At 37.4% G+C, this 26119-nt stretch overlaps 1 protein-coding gene across 1 annotated transcript in view; it reads right to left on the bottom strand.

The window, feature by feature from the left end:
• The window catches only part of LOC136798020 (polycystin family receptor for egg jelly-like), a 31121-nt gene that overhangs the window by 4819 nt on the left and 183 nt on the right, over positions 1-26119 (bottom strand). Inside the window, exons 2-31 of the mRNA XM_067054611.1 lie at positions 25720-25786; positions 25131-25266; positions 24564-24741; positions 23630-23783; positions 22679-22791; positions 21696-21957; positions 20130-20225; positions 19832-20017; positions 18506-18605; positions 15798-16044; positions 15030-15171; positions 14574-14666; positions 14396-14406; positions 13211-14008; positions 12672-12831; positions 11703-12076; positions 10934-11116; positions 10645-10739; positions 10133-10237; positions 9502-9824; positions 8762-9045; positions 8111-8311; positions 7528-7857; positions 6487-6732; positions 5726-6287; positions 5277-5596; positions 4642-4872; positions 4224-4347; positions 3711-3851; positions 358-1286 (exon numbers count right to left, since the gene is read on the bottom strand). Coding sequence (XP_066910712.1) covers positions 358-1286; positions 3711-3851; positions 4224-4347; positions 4642-4872; positions 5277-5596; positions 5726-6287; positions 6487-6732; positions 7528-7857; positions 8111-8311; positions 8762-9045; positions 9502-9824; positions 10133-10237; positions 10645-10739; positions 10934-11116; positions 11703-12076; positions 12672-12831; positions 13211-14008; positions 14396-14406; positions 14574-14666; positions 15030-15171; positions 15798-16044; positions 18506-18605; positions 19832-20017; positions 20130-20225; positions 21696-21957; positions 22679-22791; positions 23630-23783; positions 24564-24741; positions 25131-25266; positions 25720-25765 — 7170 coding nt within the window. The 5' untranslated portion in view covers positions 25766-25786. The remainder of the gene's footprint in view (positions 1-357; positions 1287-3710; positions 3852-4223; positions 4348-4641; positions 4873-5276; positions 5597-5725; positions 6288-6486; positions 6733-7527; positions 7858-8110; positions 8312-8761; positions 9046-9501; positions 9825-10132; positions 10238-10644; positions 10740-10933; positions 11117-11702; positions 12077-12671; positions 12832-13210; positions 14009-14395; positions 14407-14573; positions 14667-15029; positions 15172-15797; positions 16045-18505; positions 18606-19831; positions 20018-20129; positions 20226-21695; positions 21958-22678; positions 22792-23629; positions 23784-24563; positions 24742-25130; positions 25267-25719; positions 25787-26119) is intronic.

Genomic DNA, 26119 nt, shown 5'->3' with positions numbered 1-26119 from the left:
CCGGGGGTTGGATATTGTACTTCTAAAAACACAAAAATAAGGTAAATATAGGCTAAACTCAGGCTATTTAGAGCAAAATAAGGGTCCTTCTCTTTGACAGCTGAAAATATACTTAAAAATTAATAAACGGGGGGGGGGTCCTAATAAGGTCCGGGGGAGGGAGGGTTCGAAAATTTTCGAAAATTAACAAGCGGGAGGGGGGCCGTTTATTTAGAATCTAAGAGTAAAGAGCGTATTACATCGAATAAACGACGCCTCCCCTTTAAGAGGTGGGGGGGGAGTGGTTATTTAAACAAACAAGAAGCTGTACGGAAGAATCATTTGGATGAAAATTTGGAAACATCTTACTGATTGTACCTTTGTCTGTTCATTTCTCTCCTCCTCTATCTTATCGTCATCATCAAGCAGAGTGACGTCGTGTTTGACGGGTTTTCGCAAAATGGCGGCAAAAAGAACGGCGACGAAGACGGCTTTGACGGGTTGAATAACAATGACAGATTGAAAGAAACCAGTGAACATCGAGACAAGCCATTCGTTCGAACGACGCGGCCCCCACATCATGGAGTAAAAGAAACATACGGTTGCAGAGCTACCCACAGAAGCAAAAACAACGAAATATGCCACGTATTTAAAACCATGGGGTAGCATGAAAGGTTTACTCTCTTTTTTCTTCTCCTTCTTCTTTGTGTTTTGGTCATTTTTGAGGAAAACCATCGAATTATTCATCTCATCCTCATTTTCTTCTTTATCAAGGTAACTTTCGTCACCGGCAATTTCGACCACCTCCATCTCCTTTACCTTTTGCTTCTTCTTTGGTTTCAAACGACGAAAAATCTCGATGATAATCACACTAGGCGGGATGATGATAATACTAGACTGTATACCGATCATCACGCCCGTCAGATTGACTTTGAAATTCCCTAGATAGACAATTTTCCGCCCACCAGGGGCGTCACTCGCCCCAAAGAACATTGCGTTGGTGAGCATAGTAAGGAAGATGAGAGCGAGGCAGGCGGTGAGGCGGCGGAAACGTGTAAAAGAACTTTGGGCAGGTCGCAGAAAGATAGAGAACCAGATATGACCATCCAAGAGGCCTTTGGAAACTTTGGATGCGAAGATAAGATGGAAACTTTTCAAATCTTTTTCGGTCGCCACGACGAGCGTGCGGTCAATCTGTCCGTCCACCGATTCAACTGAGAGCCAAGTGTCGCAGACGAAGGGGAACTCGTTACGCGTTTCAGTGTCCACTACCAAGATGGAACGTAAATACCATGATGGACTTCGACCTGAAATATAAAAATGATGAAAGAAAGACATTAAGGGCGGTTGTGATCACTTCTTTCTATTTCTGAATACAACTACTGGAGTCCAAATAAGTCCAGTCAACCCTAATTTCGATCAGACCCAACATATTGCAGTATCGTGGTAGGTCGACCGAAATTAGGGTTGACTGGGGAGGCAAGTTTTGACACTGACTGAAAAAATGTGTCTTGAAATTTTTCGAGAGCGAAGCAAGCAAAACGAATTTTTATCAGCTTTATCTCGTTTTGGGTAAAGAATGAAGATCAGCAAACGGGCGCTGGAATGAATGAATGAATGCATAAACGAATGAATGAATGACATAGGATCCACCCCCCCAGTGATTTGGGGGTACCTAAAAAAAAGCCAGGTACCTGGAAGTATTCCTAAATTTAGGGGGTACCTGATATGTTTGGGGGTACCTGCATTTTCATTAGTGGGGGCGGGGGCTGTTGTTTTTGTATAAAGCCATCACCTTGAATTCCTTGAAACCCTTGAAACACCCTTGAAAAGTCAATATTGTTTTGGGGGTCCTTGAAACCCTTGAAATGCCAAATTTTTTGGCCATTTTCAGCCATTTTAACTTTCAGAATTACGAAATTTTTCCCATTGCGTGGGATACAAACATCGCAGTGACTTAAAAACAAGAAAACATACTTTTGGAACCCCTTAGACTCAAGGGGATATTCCACACTCATTCTTAGGGGGTTTACCTTTTAACCCGCTAAGTGCCACTGGAATTATATGAGATTGGCAGGTCTGGGTGATAGAATGGGTGGTTGCAAAATTATCAATTATCAGCCAATTTAAGGGTCCTCCTTTACACAAAAATTGAAAATTCAACCTTTCTCCTTTTGTCGACAGAATTCCTTGAAATCTTTGAAAACTAGCAAAGATCAACTAAAAACCCTAGAAACCCTGGAAAGTTTGTGGTATATAAAAAAAACCCTGGAAAATTATAGTAAAAAATGACACCCTTGAATTTGTTGAAAAAGAAGTGCTGGCCGCCATGGAAGTATTTTCCCAGGAATGACAAAAGAGCAAAAATTCCCCATTTTGTATTTCTAACAATAAAAAAATTAACAAGTGATTTTTATGGACCTACCTGGTTATGCATTTAACACGTATATAATTGATATCTACGTAAGCGTGACCATTAAACAATCATTCAGAACACAAATAGTGACGATCTATTAAAATTAGTCGTTTGTTTCTTATAAAAAAAGCGTTTAAAAACCAAAATTTCATGCTCTTGAAATATTCTTTCATATTCAAGACTCTGGGAGCAAAAAAACATCTATCTCATCAAAAAATTAAGTAATTTGGCTAAGAACATTGATGTATGCTTATCAATTGACTCTTATAGATAAACATGCGTTTTTTGAGCCAACAAAATTTTTTTGAAAAAATCTACTTGAGCCATCTTTTACCTTAGATGGTACCCTACTTTCATGCAAAAAATCAGAAAAAGTTAATGATTCAATTTTTCACAAAGTCCAAAAAACCCGTTCTTTAGCCGTTTTTTGACCCAAATTTGCCCCAAATTTTTTTTTTTTGAAAGTCAGGCTCCGTCACATTTGAGGGTTTATAGTTATGCATCTTTGTGCAAAAAATCATAAAGAATCAAAGAGGCAACCTCGAGAAAAGCTAAAACCTAGGTAATTGATAATGTGCTTATAAATAAATATCGAATTTGGCCAGTTTTTCTATAAAAACACGCCAAGCAACCAAAATTTCATGTCTAAACACACACATTCTTCAAAAGTAAGCCCTCATGAGCAAAAAAACATCTATCTCATAAAAAAATTGAGTAATTTAACTAAGAACATTGATGTATGCTTATTAATAGTGATTCTCATAGATAAACATGCGTTTTTTGAGCCAAAAAATTTTTTTTGAAAAAATCTGCTTGAGCCATCTTTTACCTATGATGGTACCCTACTTTCATGCAAAAAATCTGAAAAAGTTAACGATCCAATTTTTCATAAAGTCCAAAAAACCCGTTTTTTGGCCCAAATTTGCCCAAAAATTTTTTTTTCGAAAATCGGGCTCCGTCACATTCGAGGGTTTATAGTTACACATCTTTGTGCAAAAAATCAGAAAAAACTAATGAGCCAATCACGAGGAAAGCTAATAACGAACGAACGAACGAACGAACGAACGAACGAACGAACGAACGAACGAACGAACGAACGAACGAACGAACGAACGGACAAAGGTTAATTTATAGGACCTCCACCCCACCGGGGTGGGGGTTTACTTCAAAATTCTAAAAATTTTGGGGGTACCAAAATGATTGGGGGTACCTAAATTTTTTGGGGGTACCTGAACCCTGGAGGACCCTATGATGAATGACTAAATGAATGAATGAATGAATGAATGAATGAATGAATGAGTGAATGAATATTCACCTCCATTATCGTGAAACACTCGAAAGAAATCCACTTCACCGATCTCCCGTGATAAGGTGATTTTCAAAATGACCGTGGATCGTGTTTTGAAAAGCGTGTTCTCTGACGTGTTTAACGGGATCACCATTTCACCTTTGCTACCTGTGATGTGACAGAAATATAAACGTTTTGAGAGATACTCTTTGATATGTTTTCGGGTCAAAAATCTGTAATTACCTCAGCTGAAGCAGTTGGTCAAAAGTTTCATACTTCGCTTGAATAATAATTAATTACTTTTTTATAAGCAACTCCAATTTTCGGGTCAGGGGTGGGGTTGCTTAGCATTCTCATTTGAAAAATTTGCTTTGAGTACCCCTGATATTATATCATATGCTTATTGGGTCAAGGGCTATCGTTTGCCAAGGATAGAGTGAATAGCAAATTCATGGCTGAATACAATAGACTTCACATGATCAAGATAGATTGTGGGGTAGAATTGAAAACAGTGAAGTAGAAAATTTAACATCAAGGTACCTCTAAGCAAACCATACACTCTGGCGGTAGTTCCAGATCCATTTCCAGCGCCCGTAATTACGGTAATGATCAATGTTTGTTTGATGGGTCGCCCGTTGGTGCAATCAACATGCACCATTTGTCTCTGGTGAAAAAGAGAAGTTATTTTTTCTGTGTTTGTTTTTGTAAGTAGTATATGTTCGTAAGTGTAATGTAGTTTCTCAAATCATATATAAAAAAAAAGAAAAAAAAAAGTTGATATAAACTTAAAGAATATGAAAACAAAACATTTAGCCTGGAGGTTTGTCGAGAGTTTGTTTATTGCTTTTCAGTTTCGAATTGCGATTTGACACAACAAAAAGAAAGATTAAAGGAAGAATCAGAATTTTCAGAATAAAAGCATTTCACTTATTGGTCCAAACTCAATAACCGTAATAACCTCAATTTCATCTTTGCGATCTTTCTTGCTAACCCAAACTCCCAAAATGATGTAGATAAGAAAAAGTGAGATGATGACCATCAAAACACCCAAATTATCTCCTAAATTATTCAAGCCCGCAAAAACAGCGTTCATGTCGATGGGATTGGGCGCTACCATGACGTCACCACCGAAATCCGTGAGATGTGTACACAAACACACTGTTCGTTCTGGAGTGGTTTCTGCATCAACCTGGAAAGAATGGATAAATGGTAATGAGTTTTCGTCTCCTCTCACCCTGACCTCAACGCACCGAGACAGCGAAGTCTCGATAACTCGAACACGTATGGGGAACACAAATTTGTTCGAGTTATGGAAATTTCGAGTTATGGAAGTAAGGATTGCAAGGCGTTGTTAACTGAAAAGACAAGAAAACTTGTTCGAGTTAAGGAGACATTCGAGTTATATTGGTTTAGAGTTTAGAGGGACTCTGCTGTATTTTATCCACTACCAACGCGTATTGCCTTGAGGCTTTTACTGATAACTGCAATATGGTGTTGAGTTCGACATTACATTTTCAAAAGTTTAACGTTCTATTTGGACCTTTTATCTTTTTAAAATTATGAAAAAAGTGCGAAAGTGAAAGACGGTCTTACAAAGCAGCCATTTGACGACCATGTTTCATTCATCTCATCCCAAAACAAACATTTGGCTTTGGTGATGGTCAAATTGTACGTAACCGAGTCGTTGGTGATGACTGGGATTGACGTCACGAATTCACCAGGTGGAAGGGTGGGCGCTGGTGTAGGAGGGGGCGGTTTTATGGTGACGCAAAATTCATCATCCACAAGATCAAGGTCTATTATGGAGTCATCGGAATCTTTGGAAGGCGTGTTACGACGCCGCCGACGTTTCTTAGCAGGCGACGTGTTTTGCTGTTTTTCTTCTTGTTGCATAGATGGTAGGTAATGAACGCCTATAAAAAAGAGAAATTGAAAGCCATGCATTAAATAATTTCTCTGAATCTGATATTTTTGTTATATTTGACTTTGTAAGAGCTTTTAATGGTACCCAAATATTTTTTATGCTACTTGCTGAAATTTACCTAAAATGAACTTTCCATCTAGCTCCAGTTCGTCACTTATGAATACAGAAAACGGATGCAGTCTACACGAGTAATCTTCAGGTTGGTCGCGGAGGACATCAACCGTTCGGTTCACGAAACCAGTACGGTTCAACCAATCACATGATGAACTGTCCGGTACGATCCAGCGGAAGAGATACTTGTCCGGGGATGGCCGGTTGTTTTCCCGCATATAAACAGTCAATCGTAGACTTGTGTTTTGTGGGTTGATAACGGCGCGGAATGATTCGTTGTGAATATCAACGGCGTGGAAGGACCATTGCTCGCCGTTGTCGCCGACTTCCATTCGGAAAACGTTCGCCGTTAGTCCATCACCAGTTGAGTTAGAATTTTCTGATGAATTGTTTGCAAAGGATGATTGCTTTGGTTCCCGGTTTTCGATGATGATTTTTAATGGTTCTGAAGCATCCTTTACTTCCATTGGACCGTTTGTTTGTGAATTTTCAAAGTTGATACCGGTCACGGCAGAGTTGACACGAAGCGATGATTGATCGAATGAATAAAGGTTGGCGAATTTCAAAACCTGGCAGAGATATTTAATAAATGACGATTTTAAAACAATTGAAAATGATCGTGTAGAACTTAAAAAGAAAAGATGGCCGTTTGGAAGAATTGAACTGGGGTTTGAAAAGATTAAACCGTGCATAGGCATAGCAATGAAACAACAGACTTGTAAAAGAGAAAAAATAATAGTAATGGAGCAAGATTTCAAGGGAACCGACCTTAACAGTTACAAAATCATTATCATCTTCGCTTTGTTCACTCCGATATAAACCCGGGTTGAAAGTAAGGCCAACTCCACCCGCCATTGAGCTAGCTTCTTTCTCATTGGATAATATTTTGGCCAATCCCAATGCTTGATCTTTGGTTTCTATGACGATGGTACCAGCGCCGGGTGTGCTGTAGTGTTTGAGGATTTCTGAAGTTTTGTTCATTTGTTGGCGGGCGTTCTTTACTTGACGTCGTGACTGAAAAACAGATGAGGAATTATGACCTACCATATACATGTTTTTTTTTATAAGCATACAAAAATCCAAAAGCTGGCTCGGAAATGCTTCGATCGAGAGATTTACAAAGCTGAAAAATGCTTTGAGGGATGCTTATCCTAAGCAAAATTTTAGAGAAATTTAGAAAATCCGTAAAATTCCAGTCAAAAAGAAACAAACTCTGAGTATGAAGGCTCAAGGTAATGTTTAGCATATGCTTAAATTTTTGCCATATATGAGCCTAGTTATGCTTATAAGCGCAATGCTTATAAAGAAAAAACCATATATATGAAAGGGTAGATTATTCATTTTACAGTGCTGTCTCTTTAAGTCGAACCGCTATAACTCGAACAAGTTTTATGATCACTTCAGTTAACAATGTCTTTCAAACCTTAGTACATAACTTAAGATATTCAAGTCAAACAAATCTTAGCGCGTGCTCGAGTTATGGATAATCAACTGCAAAAATATCATAATGTATTTCTAAACGGGTGGCAGAAAATTGGTTAGCGGGCTTATGTATCGGGGGATATCGAGGCCAACGGTAAGTAAAGTCGACGCAAAACAAAGTCGATAGTTGATGTACGACTCTAAATCACCTTTGCTCACCTAAAAAGACAATGGTATTTAGGTGTTTTTACCGTCGCCAAGAAAAGTAGATGGTGACTTTAGCTACATCTCGAATACATTAATTCACTGTTGAGTCTTTGGCCCAGGTAAAAAAAATACAGCTCCCACTTGAGTGGAGTATAAATTTTGTATAATCACGTCACTTACGTTATCCAAATTTTGTTTTTTGACCACTTCATCAACTTTTCCATCCACTTCACGTTCGACGGACACCAAATTGGCCGCGCTCTCCGCCACTTTATTGGTCATGCTTAGAACACCTGGTAGCGCACCCAAAACCACACTTCTTGGCGCTTGTTCATCGGATTCCAAAACGCCCAACATTTCGTCCACCTTGCTCTGAACTTTTTTGCGGGTGTTGTCCGAAATTTCGTCCGGGTTTTGTAAGACTTCACCACATGGGCCAGCAATGAGGTTGATGTCTTTCGTTGATTTCATTTTGATGCTGGAAACTTTGTCGTATAATAATGACCGCAGCTAAAAAAGGTAAAATAGGAAAGCGAAAAACCATTATAATCTCACTGGCTAAAGTAAAGTTTTTATTCTCAATAAGTTATAGTTTGACAAACAATAGTTCGATTCTTCGTTGATGGTATAAAAGGAAAGTTTCCATATCTGATACTTAAAAAAAAAAGCTCATTACCTCGTAAAAAAATAAAAAGCTAAGAAGGATGAAATTTTATGTTTAGCCATGCTTAGTATAAGCCAACTAAATAAAATCAACACCTACCTGGACCCTAGCACCCTTTTGCGTATCATTGTTTTGGTCTTTATCACGTGGTGCGTTGAACAATGAGCCGTAGATTTGAACTTGCCTCGATAACTCCAGATAATCACCACTTTGTGAGAGAACATCGAGAGGAGAATTTTCACCAGTCAAAGTGTCCGAAACTTCATTCACCACGCTGTCGATGTCCGGTGGCAAGTTCACCTGTTGAAGTTAATGATGAAATGCAAAACATTAGAAATATGGTTTGCGATTATGATATCTTGAATGGCAACTATCTTTGTTGAAACGAAATTCTCAAAATGGATATCAAAATTAATTTTGTTAGAAAATTAAAAGATATTACAAAAAATGTATGAACAAACTTCTGGATATCTACATTATTTAGATTAGTATTTAGTTTTACTTTATCTGGCGAGTGTCGAATGAGTCCTGGAAACACAAAGTTATGTACTACCGATGCTATGCACATTTTTTTTATAATAACAAACTATGTAAGAACAATAAGGCTTCGGCGATGGCCAAAATTTTTTTTAAGAATTTGAACAAAACTACCTACAAATACAAAAAAGTGACAATTTTAAGAGCATTTGGCTTGAAACTCAAAGAGCTAAGAACATCCGAAGGGTCGTTCTTATAAAAAAAAGCATATACCTGCACTGTATCGTTGACAATCGTTCTTGCTCCTACACCGTCTATGATTTCAAAATAAATGGTTTGCTCCATATTTTCACTATCCGACATATCTCCTCCGGTTTTCAACGCAAGTTGTTTGGAGACGTTAGAGAGCCATCCCTGGTAGATCTCACTCAGTACATTTTCCATCTTCGTGTAAAAACGATACGATAATGGACTGTGGAGATCTTGCCAACCATGACACGATAGGTTGAAGAAATCGACCATGAAGGTGCCCACTTTTGGTGCGATGCTGCAAAAACCTACCACGAAAAGTTTTAGATAACACCGACTGTGACTTTCTTACTCAATTCATTAATCAAAGAAATTCTGTTTACCAGAGATCTCTAAGAAACAAACTTGATGCACACAGTTAAATGGATTTTGGGGAGGGGGTTCAAGGTCGGCGGACGAACAGAATCTGCTCTTTTTCCTTACGAAATGGCGGAATTCTACAAAATTTTATACGGATTTGCAGAATTTAGGTTCACTGTCGAAGACGGAAAATCAGGCTACTTTTGTCCGGGGAAACAGAATTTAGAAAAAAATCAACGACCGAAATTGGATAAGAATTTGACGGAATGGCGAAATCGGGTCCCCTTTGAAACCCCCTGTTATTTGTTTATTAGATTTCTGTTGTTTTCCTTAGGAATTAGAAATTTGAAATATTGGGCTTTTTGGTCTCTTGACCAAACAAATGTTAAAAACAAGAATCATACCATTTTCAGGGGCGTTGTTGACGAAGAATTTCATTGAAGTTTCTCCAAAGACATGTTCACTTCGATATGCCCTGAAAAAGAGCATATACCACGTGTCACCTTGATAAGCGTTCGCGCGTGCGCTGTAGAAAAAACTAGACAGCGGCGTTGTCACCATTGTCAGCAGAACTGATTCGTCAATTTGGACATAGTAACCAGTTTCGGACAGGACTTTGAGGTACCATTGGTAAGTTAACGATGCATTGCATCCAGAGATACATTGACCTTCTAAGGAGTGAACCTCACTCACACTAACCATAGACATTTTGTTCGAATTCTTCTCGCTAAAAGAAAAAAAGATTTACTGATGATTGGTGGACTCTCAATGAAATTCCAAGTTCCACAATGCCAACAGCTGACTAATACATGGCGTTACAGGCATCATAAAAAAGAAAGGTCTTCAACCCTTGGCAAAGAGAAATTCGATGCAATGAGTGAATTATTCTGTTTCCGTTATGCAAGGACAGAAAGATTGACGAAAATGGTCGAAAAATGACGAAAAATTGAAATTTCATAGCGTAAACTCAATATTGGGAAACGGGGTTGAAGAGAAAGGTTTTCAAAATACATCATTTTAGTTCAGTCAACCTACATTTTGAGTTGCGGTGGGTTGCCGGCCACAAATCTAACCGTTTGGTTGTACCATGCAGAACGTATTGATGGTTCCAAAGTGTACACCAAAACTGAAATGTTCAACCTAGTGTTGCCAATGTGAGAGGGTGAGAAAAATGGATAATGGTAACTACTTAATTTTGGTTAGATTTAGAAATGGGATTTTTTAGAAAACCGTAAACCATGTGGAGGTCTAACACTTTGTTGCTTGGAATGGTGTAATCTGGAATTCCAGGCAATTCGTAGGTTTAAACCCCACGGAATTCTGACTTTTTTTTAGAATTTAAAATGTTATCCCGATGGAATTCCAGTTTTTTCGTATATTCCTATGGAATTCCGCCAAATATTAAACTTCACCGCCCCCTCCTCTTAGCGGAAATGGACCTCTTCAACAGAGGGTCCAATGCTTACACAAGAAAAGTTCTAGAAAAATACTATTTCAAGACAGAGTGGAACAAACGAGATAAGAATTACGTCATTTGAGAGACTTACGTCAGATTCGGTAGCAGATATTCACTGGGTAACGTAAAAGAAGAAGTATTCGTTTGGTTTGAAAAGCGTCTCAATTCTGAGCCAAAACAGCCACTCTGAAATTGAAAAAAAATTTACAATCAGCAATTTCATAAAGAAGATTTTTCTCATTCTAGCTCATTAGAATTAGCTTAGATAACGTTAGGATGTTAAAGATCACCAATTAGTTCCCACGAAACCAATCTGTTAAGCGGTTCGATTGCGAGAAAATATTTAAGAAAATAAAGTCGAATTCAAAAGGGTGGTATACCGTAGAATTGTCTGTTGTAGAGCTGTTTCCTACATGAGATGTATTGAACTGTACAAGAGGTAGCTTGGTGATATCTTCTACAGTTTGAGTGGTAACCCGGTGTGAACCACACAGGAAAATGAAGTGTAAATGTGTTTGGTGCTCTGTATCTGGATCGTTCGAACCACTTGCATCCATTACATACTGAAACAAAAATGGTTGATTTAATGGATGCATATTTTCTCTCTCCCTTCTGCTAGGGACCATTCTGTTACAATAAACTGTCAGAGGGGGGGGGGGGCAAAGGAAAAGTTGAAATTCAGAGGAGGTTTTAAAAAGGCGTCATTTTTAACAGAAATTCTTAAATTTTTAAGAGGGGGTGATTTGATAGCCTGGCAGTCTGAAATTTCCGGAGGAGTGACCAAGCAGGAAACTAGGGGACGATACGACCGAATATTTAGACGGCCAATTTTCTGCCGCGTTAGAGATGGCAGAAGATAGATGGAAAGCTCAAATCTTTGCATCGAAAAAATCGAAAGAAGTCGAGTTGTATTGACCATAATAGAAAGCATCACATTGACTTTAGACTATCGGAACTCGACTTTCTGAACTCATTGGCATACAAGAAGGTTCAAGAATGAACAAAAAATGTAAGTTAGTCATCTGAGGCTATTCCTTTCAGTTACTCATACAAGAGGATGGTTTTGATTTGCTTTTTAATCTCATTATCATTTTGACAGAATAGGCCGGATAAACTGCATCTAGATGTAACAAAATAACTGTTCCTTACATCGTCTTCGACCGATACTATCGTTTCTACACCGCCCGATATTTCCGCCATCAGAGGTGTGGGCGTAATTCTTAAGAAACCACAAGCCTCGCCAAAGATACTTAGATCAATCGCCATCTCCGTGGTAGCACAAATCTTGTACACTCCGTACGGAAGACTGTTTTTGCCGAGAAGAAAGTCTAGGCCATCTGAACGAGCTTCCTTTGTATTGAAAGGCTGGTCAAAGTTTCCAGTTTGCGAATTATTGGTGAATATCTGCCATGATGTTTTGGTGACTTTCGAATCTTGACAATTAATAGTTTGAAGTATTTGTAGAGTGACGAAATGACTGCGGTGAAACTCAGTCATGCTTGATGAGAGATTAGTACCCAGTCCTGAGGGTTGAGAAATGAGAGGTGTGTGAACAATTGTGAAACGGGGAAGTCTGCTCGACACAGATGCCGTGATGTTTGTTATCAATGATTAGTTATAAGGTTTTGTTAGCTGGAGAGACGAAAAAACTTGTTCGATTTAAGGAGACATTCGATTTAAAGAGGTTCGAATTAACGAAACTCTACTGTAACAGGACTATGCTAAATTTGCGTAGGTTTGACCATAGTCATTATAAATCACCCGGTCTGGAAGGCTTTTGTTTCTTTCTATGAATTACCGTTCGAGGTTTTGTACCTTACATTGATTTGTTTTGCATAGTTTTTGATCATGTGACTTACGAAATAAACCAACCAATCCCAAGAGTCAAAAATGGTAACGTCATAAAAAAGTATGCAAATCGTAACTTGCCTTTTATTTACAACAAAGCAAAAATTGAACAAAAAAGCAAAAATTGAACAAAAAACCAAACTAAAACAATACATTACCAGACCAGGGTTTTTTTATAACGACTATGATTTGACGAAGGTCCTGAAAAATATTTCGAAGCATACGGATTTTACAGTATTATTTTGGAAAGGTTCACTCAAACTGATCTACCTAGCAGTTGAACGACAGGTGGTTGACACGTCGCATTATCCGGCTTATCTATTTCTTTCTCTTTCTCGTTAAGAAGGATGGTCAGCGACTTGTGTTGTGAGCCAAATGGCGTGTCTTCAACATGCAGAAAGCTATGAGCATATTGTCCATCCATCTGGCTCTGTAAGATAAATAGTGTAAATAAATTCATACTTCTGAAAGGTTTAAGAATCGATTTCATTTGATTCAGGGACACAGTTGTCGATCGGGGTTTCATATGCACCACTCATATTAACTAAATTGATAACATATTCACTCTTGAAAATAGGTACTTTTGAGTCTATTCGCAGTATCTTTTCTGATATTTGGTTGAAATATAATCTTTTGCATTTTAACCCAATCCAAAAACTTCGCGATTTTTTGGCTCGCATTAAATCTCGCGAATCTCAATTTAATTAAAAGTTAAAGTAATGTTTACTCGGCAGCTTTTGAAAAAAAACAACAGAAATTTTCTTAAGAAGACATCCTTGGACAGCACAAAAGAAAGAACAATGGCTTACTTTAAAAGTATGGCTGAAGTTGGCAACATACTCTTCATTATCCAAAGAGAAATTAATCCATTTTCCCAAATGTCCCATTATTTCAGAACAGATCTTCTCTCCGTCAACTGAGAAACCGTATCGTGATCCATCGCCTGGCTCTAGACGTAAACATTTCAGCCGGCCTTGATAATACTTTATCGGAATCCGAACGACGTAATTAATTGTAAGTTCAAGGTTGACAGAACTGGTCAGTTTAAATATGATGTCATTAATGATGTGAGTCTTCGGGCAACCCTCGTATTTAAAAGTGAACTTTGATTGCGTCAGTTTAGGATGTTTCAAGGATGCTTGATAATGTTCGCAAATATCTTCATAAATTATACTTAATGAATTACCAATCATTGCCTCAGTGTTCTTTGTTATCCACCAAGAATATTGATATTCTTCAAGAGGATACAGTGCATGAAAAACCATCCAAAACTTCAATTTCCCTTCATTCGTTCTCGTCATTTCAACGGTCATCAAAACTGTTTGAATGATCTTGTTCAGTGTGGATGTACCGTTATAAAAATTGAGACTTATATTATAATGTTTGGCTTGAGACTGAAATTGGTAATTTGAAATTTCGAATTCCAACTTGTCACTTATCAGACTGCGATTGTAGCGACCGACGAATGTTATGTTAACAGCACTTAAAGTGGAGTTGTTCAACTCGATAACGGTCAGGTCAAACTCGGACACGTTTTCTACTCGTTTGAAGAAAATTTTGACCGTTGGAGAGTGATAGTTAATGTGTCGTATATCTACTGTCAATATCTGGAAGAAAAATGTCGTGTTGACTGATTGATGTTTAGGCGGGAAGATTGTAGATCTTTTCGTAAAGAATTCACTTGTAAAGATCTGAAATCGTGGTCTTATGAACTAATTGCAGATTTGATAAAACTTCTTGATAACGTGAGTTGTTATGGAGATGGGTTGTCATGGAAATACTTCAAGAAAAAAGCAATTGACATTCATGACTTGTTACATGATTTATTTTTAAAGGCCGGGTTGTTGTTGAAAGGGAATGATCTCACCCCTACAGCAAGTATCAGGTGACACTAACATCATTGACATTATCGTGATATTAACAACCTTAACATGGAAAAGTTATCTGGCTTCTATCCATGTATCAGAAAATAAAATTGCCGAAAGAATACTTACTGGTCCAGGAACTGAAAAAGAAAGAAAAGGAAAAATAATTAATCAAAAAATACTTAAAAGTAACTTTCAATAACATCTTTATTCCTATTTATGATAAAGTAGAACTTCAAAACAAGATGTCTGTGGGAGAAAACAGTAGTAAAATTAGACTCCCATGATTAGGGAAATAGAAGCTTACCAGGTGGCGTGGTTGGAACATCTTCGATCACGTTGAAGACGGCTTCCTCTTTGTATCGGCCCTTCCCTGTCAACGTCAATGTCGGTGGAAAACCTAAAAATTTGAGAAATTGATTCAATATCGCTCGGCGAAAAACCTAAAAAAATATTAAATCGATTCAATATCGGTAAAAAACCTGAAAAATTATTAAATTGATTCAATGTCGGTGAAAAACCTGAAAAATTATGAAACATGTTCAATGTCGGTGAAAAACATGAAAAATTATGAAATCTGTTCAATGTCAGTGAAAAACATGAAAAATTATGAAATCTGTTAATGCAGTATAAAAGATGTTGTAAGTTGAAGAAGGCGGTAAGGCGGATATCTCTGATAAGCATCCCTAAGAAAGGGATGCTTATCAGAGATATCCGCGATTAAATACAAATAGTGGTAAAGGAAAATATTCTCTGAACTTACCCAAATCAACATCGGCCTGAGGTACTTGTATAACCGCCACTAAGAAGTCTCCAGGTGCAGGAAAAGAATGCTCCACTGTCAGGTTATCAGAGATCTTGAAATTCATGTCGAACTCGTATCCCTCTGTCAAACTCCATTTAAACTATGAGAACAAAGAAGGTTTGAAAAACGATGCCTTTATGCCAATTTTGCCGTACTAGTTTGTCTGTACCTAGACGATCCTATCGTCTACACAAGATCACTAAAAAGGGAATAGTTTAGGAGTGGCGTGATAAATTCGGGTGGAGTAAGCAGTGGCGGAGATGTTTGCTGTACCCTGAGAAGTCTTTCAGCAGAATAAGGATCATTTTCATTGAATACTTACAGAAATTTTGTTGAAGAAAGGAGAGACATTTTAACGATTTGAAAGAAAACAAATCACCGAGTTTCCCAGATCTTCCCTAAAATATTTATGACGAATATAATTTCAAGGTCTTCGCCGTTTTCCAGGGTCTGACTAATAACCCTGGCGCAAAGGATTGAGACTGCTACAGGGAGGTTTTTTTCAAACATTCAACTTGTGTTTTGATTTCTTAATTTCAAGCTTTTACAAACAATGCTTTGCTTTGCAAGGCGACTAGCTTAGGTCCTAGTCGTGTTTAAGAGTCAAAAAACGTCAAAAGAAATGTCAGAGATGTGAGTGTTACTTTCATTTTGTTTTTCTTTCTTTCAAGGGAAAAGTATCAAAATGTGCGAATTCTTTATGGAATAGAATTAGATATGACTTACAGCGTAGGTTCCATTCACTGGTGAAATTGTTTGGTTCGAGAATTCAATTGGAGATAGTGCAAGCTTGGCTTGGTAAGCCACAAAAAGGCTGGAAAGTTTGACTTCACCAACGACTGGTCTCACATCGTAAATATGAACAACATTGGAGGTTGCTTCATTTAAATGACCATCCAAACTAAACACATTGTTGGCATCAAGAGGGATGGGGATCGTTGTAATTCCTGTTTCAACAGCGACCTTCAATTGACTGGAAAGATGAAAAACATCTTCTGTTAAACTATGACAGTGAAAGTGCTATACATACAAAATTCGCTTTAGGGGGGCCATAAGTTTAATATATAAGGAGGGCCCACCATTGTTGGGCTCGACGGCCCGGATCTTTTGGATTTTATACCCTCTAGATTGAGTAAAAGAGCCTCTCTAAACGTCAATTTAAAACAATGGGAAATCTGAAATGATGCGGGATATTAGGTATATTTTCAAGTAATATTTTCAACTCTAAATAGTGTACTAGCTACAGGTACTAGCAAAAAACTCGCTACCGTTAGAAGTGTCCAAAAATGATTTTCTGGTAACGTAACACAATAATCTGGAAAAAAGAATTTGGCGCCCAAGCACTGAGTAATGCATATGGCGTTTTCCAAGGATTCAGACAGACAACATTCCTATCTGGAAAACCTTTTCAAACCTGCATTTGAAACAACCATCTAATACTCTAGGGGCTGACTTAAGTCCCGTATGCGCATCGGCGTATAGTCATTTTTTCTTTTGATCATGAAAGTATAGTCCTTGAAGAGTCAGAAAACGTGTGTGGCGTTATTTGGATCAGGCTCAAATTTCCATAATGGCGGATTTTAGATTTTCAACCCTTTTTAGCCCTCTTTTTTGACTTTAAACATAGACATATTATATACCAATCGATCAAAAATTTTATGCTGATTAAGAAAAAGGTCAGAATCATGGTCTGAAAATTTCGTTATCTGGAGATATGAAGCACTTTCGATTTTGATTTTTTGAAATGACTACTTTTGGTTCCAGAATTGCGTGGCTGTAACATTTGATTGGCTTACTTGATTTACTTGAAATTTTCGGAGGGTCTTGCCTACCGTTCAAATAATAAAATTCAGGAAAAGTTTTTTTTCTACATGAATTTCGAAATCCATAATGGCGGATTCAAAATATTCTTAGGCTCTGCTAGGCTAAGAAAAATATTTTTTGAGCTTAAAACCCTGCATATTATATACCAATCGATCAGAAATTTTATGCTGATTAAGAAAAAGGTCAGAACCATGGTCAGAAAATTTCGTTATCAAGAGATACGAAGTACTTACGTTTTCTAAGTTTTTCAAGCAAGAGGGCTAAAAAGGGTTGAAAATCTAAAATCCGCCATTATGGAAAATTGAGCCTGATCCAAATAACGCCACACACGTTTTCTGACTCTTCAAGGACTATACTTTCATGATCAAAAGAAAAAATGACTATACGCCGATGCGCATACGGGACCTAACTCAGCCTCTAGAGTATAAACCAGAGGTCGACGGTTTCAAAAATTAACTAATCCTTCTGACCATAAAAAATTTATAATACTTTTAGTAGGAAGCAAACCTTTAGGACCCGTAACATATTTTATACTACGCAACCAAACCTGGTCCATTTCAAAGAATGAAGTATTTTAAGAGTTTTTCACGAGGGGTTCTTTTCTAAGGCCTAGAAAAACTTTTTAGGACTCTGAAACTGACGTCACAGGCAAAATCCCTTAACCCCAAAAATTTGACGAAATTTCAACCGAAAACGACTTATACCGATCGAAAGCTCTAAAAAAACGATATAGAGGACTTTCAAGTTGATATTGTCGATTTCTCAACCTATCTCGAGAAAATTAACGTCAAAATTACGTTTTGACGTCATTCCCAGTCGATTTACTCGAATTTCCCAACTATATCCACTTAAAAGTCTTATCGATCGTTTTTTTAGCTTTCGATTGGTATAGGTGGTTCCGTGAGAAGTGGTCTAATCACAAAGTAATGAGAGACGGCGTAAACAACGTATTGTCTTTAAATCTTATTCAGTGGTTCTCAAGTTAAAAGCTTTTGAAGTCAAAATTCACTTTTGAAAAATGTCAAAAATCATCAAAAACAGGGTATCAAATTGAATGAACCATACAACACCATATCAATGTTCAAGCTTTCAAGCTTAGAATAATGACTTAAAAGTCGTTAAAAAGATTTATTAATGTCGTTAATCTAAGCTTGAACATTGAGAATGCTTTGTTATGGTGCTGTATGGTTCAAACATTCAAACCAAAAGAAGAAAGAAAAATATTCTATCCTTGTTGTTCACATTCCCAAATCTTGTTGATTTAATAAAAGAAATTAATAAATTAACTTTTTATTTGTGTTTAATTGATTAAAATTTGATACCCCATTTTCAAGATGATTTTTGACATTTTTCAAAAGTGAATTTTGACTTCAAAAGCTTATAATTTGACAACCACTGAACCAAATTTTAAGTTTGCCTTTCCTCTATACAATGGAAAAAATAATTTAGTAAAAATTCAAATCATTTCGGACATAGCTGTACCCTTCAAACCGTTATACTTTTTTCTGGGTCACATATTCTTTACTTTACTTTCTTATCTTTTGAAATCTGGCGATGGGTCTTACTTTCAATCTTGCGTTTGTGTAAAAGCCACTTTAAAATCAATGTACCTGACAGTGAGCAAAGGGTTGATGGTGACCATGTAATCATTGCATGTTTTGATGCACGTTTGTACAGGTTGACCAGATGTACGTTGGAATAAAACAGCAGCTAAAATGAAAAAGAGGGCAAGTGGTTGATCAAAACTCTTTTATTGGAGGCTAAGTGTATGTTACGTTAATCTCCTAAAAGGCTCTGATACTTCCCGCATGGCACGTATTCACTTAGTGATCGGCTAATAAATATCTCGAGTTAGGTAAGGAAATCGGCTATAAACGTTTAAAAGTTTTTTATATAATTTTTTCGAGAGCTTTCGAATGGTATACATGATTGATATTGTCTGAAAATAGGTTTGAAATTTTCAAAAAAATTCGCCCTTAAGGTTTTGCCTGGGGAAAAAAGAAATTGCCCAAAAAAGGGATGTTAGCATCCTATAGAGGATGGAGAAAGTTCTGGAGAAAATTTCAGGTAGATCTTATTTTTTTCCTATAAACAGCATGTATTTTTGTAACACGACCACGTTATAAAGCGAAATCGCACCAATAGCAAACGTCAATCATGAACATAAAACCAAGTCACTTTCACTTTCACTTTCACTTTCGTTTTCAATCAAAAGGCAATACGGTTTTGCTTGTTTTGGCTAAACAACCAGCCCCAAAATAGCCTGCACGCATCCCCTCTGATATGTTTTGATATAGCAGGTTATCTACTGATTTTTTTCAGGATTTTCAAGGTTTTCAAGGTCCCGTAGACACCCTGTATAGGGGATGAGTATCGTGTATAAAATTCCCGTCCGAGAGTTACCCAAATTTCGGGGTAACCTGTTCTAATTTTCTTAAAAAAGTCCAGTAATCTAACGATATATTAACCTCTAGCCATTCAAAATTTTATTGAACATTTCATGAAATTTGAAGATTTCTCGTACAAAAACTAATCAAGGCCCTTAACCCCAAAAAACACAAAGACGGGGGTAACTCTCGGGCGGGAATTTTATACACGATACTCATCCCCTATATCAAAACATCCTAGAGGGAATGCGTACAGGCTAATACTAAAATGATTTAGACGTTTACGCTAATCTGATTCTCATCTCATTCCACAGTGTCATTCTTGACGAACTTTTTCAAAGGTCTACGAACACTAGTAATGAACGGATAATTAGCCCAGTAATCGAAGACCTTCAGACAATTATTCAGTTGTTTTCACGGGGCTCATGACCAGCCGACTCGGCTATCTATGAACCCTAATCCCGCGTGGATTCGAACCGCGAACTCCTGGTTTGAAACGCTGACACCTTTGACCACTTGGCTATCGCTCCTCCAAATTAAGAAACTTACGCGATGTCACATCAAATGAAACAAGATTTGAAAATCCTTTCATGCGGAACTGGACACGTTGGACAGGAAGAAAATGAGGGAAGACTGTTGATCCATTGAATGGTTGGAGAGATATTTGACCTCCTTCTAAAGTGTATATAGCCTCGTTTTGGTACTGACCATCGATTGAATAAAATATGAATAGCCCTATGAAAAGACAAAAATTGAACAGAATTTACGAGGTCGTTGATGACTTGTTTTCTAATGATATACTGAGACTTGAAAGATTAACAAAACAATTTCAGATTGATTATTATACCTCCGATGTAGAAAGTCTCATTGAAAGTTATTTGGAACATCTCTTCGCTTTCTTGTGAAGCAACATCAGCTCCTCGTATTCTGATGTAACCCAACCCTTAAAAGGAAGATTTGTGAAGAAGTTAGCATAAACGAACAGAGGGTAGTGTAGCCCAATCCTTAAAAGGAAGATTTGCGAAGAAGTTAGCATAAACGAACATGGTCGTGTAACCCAACCCTTAAAAGGAAGATTTGCGAAGAAGCTAGCATAAACGAAAAGGGTAGTGTAACCCAACCCTTAAAAGGAAGATTTGCGAAGAAGTTAGCATAAACGAACATGGTCGTGTAACCCAACCCTTAAAAGGAAGATTTGCGAAGAAGCTAGCATAAACGAAAAGGGTATTGTAACCCAACCCTTAAAAGGAAAATTTGAGAAGAAGTTAGCATAAACGAACAGGGTAGGTAAGATTTATAAACAAGTTGGCATACACTAACATGAAATTGGAGACAGCCTTTTTTGAAACAAGTAAATTTGGATTCCAGATCAAGTTCTATACTACATCAACACCCAGCTTTCATAATCCAAAAGTTAGATGTGTAAGACTAACATCAGGAGCAGCCGGCGAAACAATTTTTTTGAAATAATGTGCTCTTTTCTTATAGGAGACTACATGTTATGACCTTCAATTTTTTATACAAATGATGTGTTCTGATTTCAAGGAAACCTTTAAAGTTACCTAGACAACAAGAACATGTTAGACGACATTGAATATACCCCTGTCTCATCAGAACACATCATCATTTCTAGCCGACGGATTTACGAAGCCCCAATCAGAACGGATCAAAATGTCTAGCTGAAACACATAGGAAAAAAGGTCGCCTCGCAGGCTGCTTTCGTAACATACTACAATCAGTGTCATAATATATTGGCACTTTTGGCTAATTTACAATTTTTTGAAAATTGAAGCTCGAGCGGGAATGTCAATTTTTAGGCCTTCGACTTGATTTCATCAAGTATTTCGATCTGGGAGGGATTTATTGGTTTCTAGGCTATATTTCAAGCCCTACTGGACCATTTTTGAACTTTTGGATCCACACATCCTAAGGTTCTAAGTCTTAAGTCTAGCGTTAAAACTCAGAGTTAAAATCTACCCTTCGAAACTACTTTAGAGCACTTACAAATCGATTGTGGTTTCAAAACACCCCGGTGAATTTCCCTTTTGTGCCAAGTATTTTGTCCCTGATTGTAGCGAGTTTAGTATTCGAGATAAATCGAGGGGGGCGGTATAAAGCAAAGTTGACATGGGGCCGAAATTGCCGTCCACTTTGATCGATGACCGTAAAAACACCAAAATACCGTCGTCTGTTTAGGTGAGCAAAGGCGATATGGAGCCGTACATCAACTATCGACTTTGTTTTGTATCGGTTTCACTTACCGTCGCCCTCGATATCCTCCGATACATAAACTCGGTACTATCTCTTGATGGGGACAAACAAAACGTGCTATTCAATAACCATCTTGCCACTTCATCATTACTGATGTGTTGGTGCTTCAAAAGAAAAGAATTATTGAACGAAACCTTCTTACCTAAAGGATCGATAAAGATAGTCTTGGTAAAACTATCACCACATTTGATGGTGTATAAACTCATGTCCGAGTATTGAGCAGCGGTGAAGGCGAATCGTAAATATCCATTAGGAGCATTCGGTACTGAATTTAGCGGTATGTTCGATAAGTCGAACGTTTGTCGGGTTTCGCCGGTGAAATAATCAGTGGCAACGCATGATACGGTAACCGGAGTATATGGTAAAGGATGGTCGTAAATGAAATAGATTTCCATCTCTGAAGTCTAAGGAGAAAAAAAAATTCAAAATAGAACAAAGAAAAAAAAGAAGTCGCTGTATTGCTATGACGCATAATCGAAAATGACAAAAGAAAAGACGGGGGTTGGGACAGAAATATTGTAGACGATACAAACCCCCTTTATCAAAACATACCAGGGGATGTGTACAGCCTAGTATTGACTAGCCCGTCATTGCAATTCTTACAGAAAATAGGCGTTTCTCTCGACATGACATTGACGAGGTTAAGCAGGTTGTCGCAAACCCGCAAAGAACGTTTCGTTGAGTTCTCTAGGAATTCGGTTCTGTCATGGATTTTAAACTCACGCAGTAAAGCTATTATTAAGTCGAATCACAAAAATCGAACCACAAGATTTCTGAACTCACGCAGTATTGTTGGCAGAGAAAATCGTTCGTTGAAGGGTTCATGTCAAAGATTTATAAAGCCCGAAGGGCTGGATGTAGGGTTTTGCTGAAATATGTGCCTGTTAGGTAGGAAATCCTACCTAAGTCAAGTGACAATACAATAGCATTTCAGCGCTTGATCAATCAGAAGATTCGCGGGTTTTCGAAAACAATAGCAACAATATTTTTTCCGATATTCACTTTTTACCTGCGATGGCTTAAAGCACGACATTTAGCCCTTTGGGCTTTTTAAATCTATGGTCCATGTATTGTAAAATAATTGGAATTTGCCGGCAGCCGAGGGAAGAGGAATTGAAAGCACACCTCGTAACTGATGAAAATATCACGAAATTCTTTGTAGGAGGTGAAGTTAACGTTGATTTTACTCCTCAATGCGTCTTCTTCGATGACGGTGATGCTTGCGTCGAAGGGAGCACCTACATAAGAAATTTGATAGAAAGGTAAGAGAAGCATTTAAGATCCAGTTCCGTGAGACGGTGCCACATAGTGAACATGTTCTAAATCTAGACAATGGTCAGTATGTGACGTCTAGGTTCTGGAAACCAATGCTCTAGCATATCAGGTTGAGGTCATTGCCAACATGTCATTTGACGTCAAAACAATGATTTCAACTGAACGTTTGTAAACCTGACGAAGACCTCCACTAAGGAGGTCGAAATATTGTTTAAAATAAAAATTATATGAAGAATGACCATTTGAACGTTCATAAATGAATGTTGTTTCGATATAGTTTTACGATCACAGATTGATCAAAGAGAAAGCCCAAGTACGATACTTTCTACGTAAACAACCAACATAAGAAGAAGACGACACACGTATGCGTGAACTGGATACTTAAAGACCACTATCTGGTGCACTACGTGTATTTATTTCCAAAACGATTTCAAGGTTTCAATGAAACAATATTATTTTCCGAAAAATGAGCTTTTTCATAGTCTTTGTACAAAAACTTAGGAGAAACTAATGAACAGATTTATAACAAAGTCCAAAACACACAGGTTAATTCATAGGACCTCCAGGTAGGTCCAATAAAATAAAAAGAAGCAAATTTCAATTCACGGCCAACTTTCTACCTATTTAAAACTTGTTTTTAATGAAAACTTTAGATAGGATAATTCTGAAAGATTAATATCCCTTTTAATATTGTTAACGATTGAAAATTTTCATTGCAGATGGCCGACGAGTTATAAATGTATGATCATTAAGTGGGCCCTTATAGCACATGGGGGCTGTATACAGAAACACATTACTCACCGGAAATATCATTCTCCACCGTGATCTTCATAGCCATAAATCGGTCCGAATTATCAAGTTCTTCATCTGTGAGTTGGTACAATTGAGCACCTTCTTCACTTTCCAAAGCCATCGTCAAAAAGACATCATTCCCACCTTCTACTCCTAGGAGAAGCTGAAAGAAAATGTGAAATGACATTTACAAGCTGTTCTGATAGGGAGAACATGCAATGCAAGATAAAGCGAGTAAGATATATTAGGAGATAATGCCGTGTTTTAAAGTGAAAAGTGTTACAATTCAGAGTTGGGTGAAAATGGAAGGAACTCTAAAGAAGCTGGGCTCAATGTGTCATTACACCGAATAGTTTTTCCCTTTCAGCCTATCTAAAGTGGATTGGTTTTCGCGAGAATTACATTTCGCAAGTTGCGAAAAAAGGCTTAAGTGATGACGTTATCACCAAAAGTTGACAAAAACTAATTAGGTTAATTTCCATTATTGTCAAAGAGTCACATGCCAAATTTGAAAGGACAAGCCAATCACGAGAAAAAGGTGACCGAAAAAAAATCTAGCAAAGACGTCATAAACCTTAAAACAAGTGACTGGTGACAAAAGCAAGACATTTGAGCGTCAATTTCGCGACTAAAGTACTCGTTACTTAGGTCTAGTACTCGTTACTTCCATTTTTAAGCACTCGTTACTTCTTGTTCCTCGTTATAGTAACAACCGTTTCTTTGACAAAAACCTTAGATTTTAGCCAAAACCCATAGAAAGATCGAAGAAATTAGTTGAAAAAGGGGACGATCCGCGAAAATAAGTCCCGCGAAAATTAAATTATTTTTGACGAAAATATCTGCATACGAAAATTTATCTACATTAAAGTAATCAAATTTTCATCTTCAATCAAAGGGATTCGCGTGCTAGGCATAAGCATGTTTTTCTAAACAGTCAACTCACTTCGTTATCTGAGAGCTTGGTATATTCAACATGGTCATCAATTTGGATGTAGAATGTGTCTTTTGAGTAGGGAGTAAAGAAAGCTAGTACAGTGATGGTCCCGTATCCACCAGTGTCGAGTCGAAGAGGCATCGCATGATTTTGACCGTTGATTTGTATGAGATAATAACGGCTCTTGCTGAAAAAAAAAGGGAGTAGATACAGTGTGTCCCGAAAACACGTTTCTTTTATAAGAACGTCCTGAATTGTTGAAGCCTTTGGATGTTCTTAACTTCTTGAGCTTCAAGTCTAAAAGTGTTCTTATTTTTATCATTTTAGGAGTGTATCTTTGAGCTATTTCCTAAGAAAATTGGGTGTTTTAGAGTCCATAAAAATGTTCTTAACTTGTTCTTATAAAAAAGAACGTGTATTGCGATGTGTAATATGTAATTAAGTTTAAATAACTGTTGCCATAAAAAAAGAGAAGGAAATTACACTTTTTGTAATTCGAATAAAATTTTGGTCCCGTGAAGATCGAGTTAGAGAGAGTTGACTGTAGTTTGGCTCTTATCAACTTCGTTCCCATACCTCTTAAGAATAACTTCTTGATCTTTTTGAACAGTAAACACGTGACCTTTAGTGAACGTATCCAATTCGTATGTCACAGAGTTTGAAGCAAGTGTTAAGAGCGGCAATACTGATACTGATAACAACAGCCCTGAAACTAAATAAATGAGTCATGTTATAAAATTTGCACCGTTAACTTCACTGTAAATCAAAGACAGAAAAGAAGCATCCCCGCCCTTACGAAGATATTTCTTTGTTCCTAAAACCCTTTCAAAAACGGTTCGACCCATTTACCAGATGTAGGCACATGCCGACAACTGTTTTGAGCGATTTTAACTTCAAGTTTACGAATAAGATCTGATAGTGAAAGCCAAAATCTTTTAATTTTCATCCTAAGATTACAGTAAAAATCTCCAATTAACGGACAGTCTAAAAGGCGGACACCTCTGATCAGCAGACAATTTTATTTTCCCCGGTCATTTACTAGTCAAATCCTCATTAAAAAAATGGAGGTTCTACTGTGTTCAGTTGCAACAAGTTTTCACCATTCTTTTTTTTTGAACATTAATTAGAAGGAAACCATCGAAGATTTGCCTTTACAGTTACGTACCTAACATTTTGAGGGTGAAATTGTTCCTCGCTTGGCAGCAAATCATTCTAGCTACACTAGAAGCTTCCTAAAGAAACAAAAAAACATTTTTTATTCAGTGCTTAACTTAATACGATACACAATGTAGTGAAAAGGTCGAAAGCGAGGTAATCAAAATGATGTATGTTGTTCGAGTTATCTTAGCAGAAATAAGTTGTGAGCGGTATCATTTTATGCCTCGTTGGGAAAAGTTTTACCCTTGCATAAAAGATATTGATTGTTTCATTGTAGACTGATATGTTTTGTTTTGCTATTTCCCTGGGGGATATCAAAGTTCAGGTGACTTGAGCTACCCATAGCAGGTTATAAAACTAATCGCACGATGGCTTATTTTTTCTCATTTGGCGCGCCTTCAAAAGAG

The sequence above is a fragment of the Clytia hemisphaerica genome, unplaced genomic scaffold (assembly GCF_902728285.1).
Source record: "Clytia hemisphaerica strain Z4C2 unplaced genomic scaffold, Clytia hemisphaerica genome assembly, whole genome shotgun sequence".
In the NCBI taxonomy this organism is placed as follows: Eukaryota; Metazoa; Cnidaria; class Hydrozoa; order Leptothecata; family Clytiidae; genus Clytia; species Clytia hemisphaerica.
Note: the sequence above shows the minus strand (reverse complement) of the source record. Positions and strands in the feature narration are given on the sequence as shown.